The 6449-nt window shown below is 34.7% G+C and overlaps 1 protein-coding gene across 2 annotated transcripts in view; it reads left to right on the plus strand.

Moving 5' to 3' along the window:
* Positions 1-2637, plus strand: part of LOC145293877 (uncharacterized) — a 34718-nt gene extending 32081 nt beyond the window's left edge. Inside the window, exon 7 of one of the 2 annotated variants that reach the window (XM_080140630.1) lies at positions 787-2637. In XM_080140630.1, the coding sequence (XP_079996756.1) occupies positions 787-1824 (1038 nt within the window). In that variant the 3' untranslated portion in view covers positions 1825-2637. The remainder of the gene's footprint in view (positions 1-786) is intronic. The other variant, XM_080140631.1, reaches the window with a different exon arrangement.
* The last annotated feature ends 3812 nt before the right edge of the window (positions 2638-6449 follow it).

The raw sequence follows: 6449 nt of genomic DNA on the forward strand, positions 1-6449 counted from the left end.
TTAAAGCCAAGTTTCATGAATTTGGCCTTCAAAAATTGTATCTGGCTTTTTTTCAAAGTGTAACGTACAGACTAAGGAAAGAACAAACTTTGATTTTTTTTTTTTTTTCTTCATCACAAAAAAATATGTGCTAATATTCTAAAGTTTTGGGATTTATGTTTGAAGAAAAAAAATTCTATATTAATTCTTTTAATTTGGTGCAATTTCCAAGACAGGAACGTGTTTTTCTGCTCTGAGAAAATGTAATAGTGATTCCAAGTTCACAGAAAATCCTACAAGCAATCCCAATAATTGTAAACCTGGAGACAAATCTGAACCCACAAATCCTAATCATCATATTTGGTTTAAGCTAACTTATCTCTGGCCAGGTCTATATTTAGATAGGCCAATTAATGAATCTCTCCGATAAATGTAACCAAAGTTATGGCTAAAAGTGTAAATTTCACTTTTTCCATAACCTTTGACCTAGAAATTCGATAATCAAATCGCTTTTTGATCAAGTTATGTGATGATTGGTCAAAAATTGTGGACACTAGCCTATATACAAAAAAAAACTGCATAGTTTCAATCTTGAAGCTTGATCAAAAGCAACATCTGTGGCAAAAGTAATAATAAAAAAAAAAAGTTATAAAAGCTAGATAAAATTGAAAAAAAATAATTTAAAAATGAGATTTTTGATTTTGTTCTATAATTTTAATTTGAACATTAATAATTTTATTTTGTTTAAGAATGATTTTCTCTTTGATTATAAGCTTGTAAAAAAATTTTTTTTTTTTTTGGTTTCAGGTTCATAAAATCATTCTTCTAGCTGTGTGCCCCAAACTTCTGACCATGTTCAATAATGGTGGTCAATCAAATCGGTTTCTCCAGGTGAACTTTCCTCAGGCGATTAGCCACGAAGCATTGACAGCATTTGCAGAGTACATCTACAGCGGAGTGCTCGATCTAAATGCACGCCTTCTAAACCAGCTGAGGCAAATGGCTCTCCAACTAGGCATGAAGGAATTAGAAATGCTCTGTTCTGCCCACCTTTCGCCACATGAACAGGCGTCTGAAATGATTAACATTGACCCAAACCAACGCCCATCATCGCCTTATGATTCAATCCAGATTGTTAATTTCTCAGCAGATGATGTTTCCTCTCAAGATCCGGCGGATATTTCCACCCAGTTGCAATCCCCTAGAAAGAGGAAGTTATCATCGAGTATTTACCAACGTCTCGTGATTTCGTCTCCCGAAGTTATGCTGCAAAGAGACGAGAACAAACATTCTGTGTGCCTTTCCCCTTCTTTAGACAGAAGTTTGCACGATATCGATATTGAAAATAACAAATTTGAAGAACTTGTAGACTTACCGGCATCTGATATCCAAGATCCTTACATCGCATCTTTGGATTTTGGTTCGCCACCAGAAAAACTGATTTCCATTTCCAACATTAAAACCGAACCAATCAGTATTGACGATGACGAAAGCTGTGACGACGATCAGACGAATGTTTACCCTCACAATGCTCCGACAGCCTCTCCTGCTGACGTGTTGACAACAAACTATTCACCTCCAGTCAACCAGTTGCAGAAAGAGAGGTTGGTCGGATCAAAATCGCGTACACATCATAAAAGAAAGTGTCGGTCTACAGTGAACCGGATTAGGTATACTTCGGAAGATGAGATGAGTGATAATGAATGGCAAGGTGTTTCTTTCCGTATAAAGAAAGAGAAACTGTTTAATCAACCTTCTATGGATAAAGATAACGAACCGTTTCCAGTTGAAATGATATCAGTTGTAAGAAATCAGAACTTAAGTAATAAATCGGCACCGGATTAACGGAATCACAACCTTTTTTCTTTTTTTTTTAACAAACTCTTCAAACTTAATCACAAGTGCATTTTTCTATCATCCAATGAATGCGATAAACATTGATTAGTTATTGGTCAGTTATAGATCTTTGCCAAACAAACAATAGTGTGAATGTGGGTGTGTGCGTTGCATGTAAGTAATCCATTTCATTTGATTAAATATCAAATTTTTAAACAAAAAAACTTCTTGATATGTTGATTCACAGTTCCATTGACGTTTTCTGAATAATTTTCAGATGCCAAAAATATTACTTTTTAAAAAAGTATATATAAAAGATGGTTTTGTTTTTAACTGTTTAGAGGTGACCAACTTTAAATTGAAACTCTATTTACTTTAATTACACATTTGGCAACTATCAGTTATTTTGAGTTCAGCTTGGTTTGGCAATTCATTATGAAGAGACTGACATTTGATCAGCATTTGTAAATTGTGCAAATTTATTTTTACATTTGATGAATGAATGCTTTTATGAAATCGATCTGTCAACTGGCCACCTCGTTTGTGCAATTAAAATAACTCTACTAGATTATTTCCTTTCGGAATATGTAAAGTCTTATATATATGCTGATAAACCAGACAATTGACCACTTGGAAGACAACATTTGATACATCATTGCTGAAATAAAGCCTAATTTAATCAGTAGAGTTTGTGAAAATTGGACCTCTAGATTATACCATATATGCCCGAGTCATGGGGCCTATATACCTGAAATTTTATTTAAATTATAAATACCAAAAATTAATCTTTGGAATAAACCACATATTTGTATAATAAAAATATTTTTCTGTGATTTGTTTTAATTTAAAATTTGCCACCTCTAAAAACACACCTTTTATATATATATATATAAAAAAATATATGGTATTATATTTTTTTTACCAAACATTCAATCATGCATGCAAACAGTATTCCTATATATAATTTGATTGCAGAAATTCCCCTTTGGACCAAAGTACACTAGGTTTGCTCCAACAGATGCCACATACAAATTTATTATGTCTAGACTATTAGTCAGTATATTATGTAACTTTTGAACGCCATCTTACACACATTTATCCGCTTTATTAAAATCTTACATTCCAACCTAGGAAAAATATCATCACAACCGCAAAAATACACAATGGAAATAACTGTTATTTTTCCTTCTAAATAAAAAGTACTACTCCTGCTCCCACTGAAGACTGGGTAAAACTATACACAATCTAAATATATTGTCTTGACACCCTTATTAACTGCGTCATACACTGATAGACATACAACTACCTTTACACTTCCGTATTCAAAAATAATTTCTCCCCATTTACATTCCGCGTATTCTCATTGGCTGAAAACATAAAAATCTGTTATTCCAGATTACACCCATTAATACTAAAAACGAACACTTCAAATCTTCACCAACATGGCCCTCTACATCTACATGAATCAATATTTTTCTGATTATTAAACCAAATAAAAATAGTCTAGAACTTTCATAATCATAAATATGCGTAGTTACATCCTCACATTTAATTACACACACATTATCGCCGCACATTGTTTGTAAAAATATACTTTCCTATAGTCGCATTTTCGCGAAGTTAAAGACAAATGTTTACATTACCTTACGGTATCATTTACTTTTTCCTTACCAAAAAAGTATTTGTAATAAAACTTTAGAAATAAGTTGGCGAATCTTCTTCCTTAACTGTTTACATCTTTTATTAATGTTTGGTTTCAGCGTCCTAAATTATGAGATGACAAAATGAACAAATCATAGTAAACAAGATGAACTTTCTTTTTGGAATGTTTGATTTGGGCGTCCTACTTTATGACATAAATTGAATGAAACTCTTCCCACTCACAGGATGGTGTGTCTATTCCAAGAGCCGTTCTTAATATGGGGATGTTGCGGATGACCAGAGGAGGTTGGAGGTGTCCGTTCCGAAAGCTGTTTTTACCATGAGGAGCTTGGAGGTTGGGCAGCAGCAACAGCAACAGTACTTCACTGTTTTTATGAGAGGGGGAGAGTGATTATTCAGCATTTTGGGGGGATGAGGATAAATTTTTACTTTAGATCCACCACACACTTTCCTTTAAAATGACGACCTGTATAGGTTTTTCACTATGCTGATTAAGAAAATCTGCATTATATTTGGCAGATGCATGTAGTTTTCGCCATATAAAGCCTGTATTATGCACTATACATATCACTGGTCGCCAGATTAGTACACACAGGCAAGAATCAAATCTAATTATATCCGACCGACACTGCCGCTCTCTAACTTCTTGGTTCATGGTATATTTGCGTGTGAGGATATTGACACTGACTATCAAAGTTAAATTTGTGGCAAATATTTTGTAAGTCATCCCAATACCAAAATGGGATGTTTATTCCAAAAGCCGTTCTTAGCATGGGAATGTTGTTGGTGACCATTCTGAAAGCCGTTCTTAACATGAGGGTGTTGGGGGTGTCTATTCCAGAAGCCTTTCTTAACATGAGGAGGGTGGTTTAGTTGTTTTTGTTTTACGGTATATCAACCCTTTTCAGGTTATTTATTTTGAAGAACAATTTTTTGATAGGGATATTTGTTTTTTTAAGTCGGTTTCTATTTAACCCATAGTTGGGACCCTAACAGGTACTACCACTCCGGGTCAGAGTGGATCTGGGAGCAATGGCAATTAAAGGGTGGCTCCACACTCCCCAAAGCCCACAACTGGGGCCTCACCATCGGATATAGTTTAAGGTCATATCCAGGACCACGAGGAGATTGGGTGCTGGGCAACAGCAACCATACTTAAAATTTTTCTACAAGATGAGAGGGGCATGCTTCCACCGGGTAATGCCGGTTAGTGGGTCCCGTGAGTTTTTTTTTTTTTTTTTACATAGGCATCACCACATTATCAAGGCCCAGAGGCCACTCAAGGATAAGGGTTAAAGAGTGTACAGTAGACATTGGACAATATAGTAATCATTAGTAATGAAAATTTGGTAAATTTGATAACTTATTTGGAACGGCTCATCAAGAACTTATTTACTTTAGACTTGAACACAACCATATTGTAGTCAGCCGGAAAGCAGGAAAACGGAAGACAATTCCACAGGCGTGCAGTTCTAAGAAAGAAGCTTTGTTCATGGAATCTACGTTTAGGTTTAGGCACAGATAAAGAGTGGGGGGGGATTATTGATAGTGTTTACAGCTAGACGAGTGTTTCTTGTGAAAGTTTGGCGAGGGGGGACCATAGATTGAAGCTCAGTCGAACACTTTCCATGAAAATAACGATACATCAGAGACAAACTCGCAACATCTCTTCTGTGAGATAGAGGTTGCAAGGAGGAGAAAAGGACATCTCCTACGAGGCTACGAAGTCTATTTTGAACTCTATCAAGGCAGGACAAGTCCTTTCTAGCAGCTCCTGCCCAGATGTGGCAACAGTATTCCATCCTTGGACGTACCTGGCTCTTATATAGATAGAGAATAGCATCAGCAGTGAGATATTTACCGGATCGATAGAAAGATCCCACCATTTTTCCAGTTATATATAAAATTGAATTGCTTGTGTGTTATAGAAATTGATATGTTAACAGTTAAGAGATTCAAATATGTTTCAATAAGGTGAATTTCTTTTTTACAAATTCTAAATACATGAATGAAATTTTCCTTTGATTCTATCTGCGGTCACTAAGAGCAATTATTGGTTAAGTCTAAAAAAATAAATGAAGCATAATGAAACGAAATTCATTATTTTAAATCAACTTTTTTCGTTCATAAAACAAAAATATAATAAAGAATATCTCATTTAAGAATGTATTTTAAAAATGTTTAAACATTTAAATAATTATTTTATTACCCCCCCTTTTTTTTTTTTTTTTTTTTTTTTAAGATTTAAAATAATTTGAGTTTGTTTTGATTCATTAAAGTCATTTGTTTTATTTGTACAACTGTATTTAAGAACAAGTAGTTTTGTGTTTATTTAAAAAAACACTATCATGTTAACAGGTTTTATTCACCACAAACAGGTAATATTGCTATGGATAAGCATAAGGGGGCTATAGTAGGGTGGTGTGTTGAGCAGCAAGACATTGTTGGATTTTACTTGTCTGCCAGTTCAAAGTATTTTCACAGATTGGGATTTATCTTTATCATTTAAAGATTTTTTTTTCCTTTCGTGTTCTATTCTCTTCATTCACTGTCGCATTTGTTGATTATATCCATAAAGTGCGTATTAGATTCTTCAGACTACTGTTCTCATCTTGAATCTTATTTCCATAACGCCTCGACTGATGCAACCCCCGACCTTCCTCAGGTGCATCCTGCCAAACCCAGAGAGTCTTTGCATCAAATCCAGGAATCCACACAGAATTTTGAATGCAACACTTTATCTAAAATCTATGGAATCAACATGCTCTGGCTGTCAGCCATGATTGGGTACTAAGTCCTAAGCAATTCGCGTTTGATAGGGGGATTCTTGAGTTTGGCAGAATGCACCTAGGTAGGGTCAAAGGTTGCATCGACAGAAATGTAAAAATGACACTCAAAATGAGAACAGTAATCCAAAAAATATGAATAATCGATCATCATCTAAAAAATTCAGAAACAAAATATCTGCAAAA

Source organism: Euprymna scolopes, chromosome 15 (genome assembly GCF_053919585.1).
Source record: "Euprymna scolopes isolate OS-2025 chromosome 15, ASM5391958v1, whole genome shotgun sequence".
Taxonomy (NCBI): Eukaryota; Metazoa; Mollusca; class Cephalopoda; order Sepiida; family Sepiolidae; genus Euprymna; species Euprymna scolopes.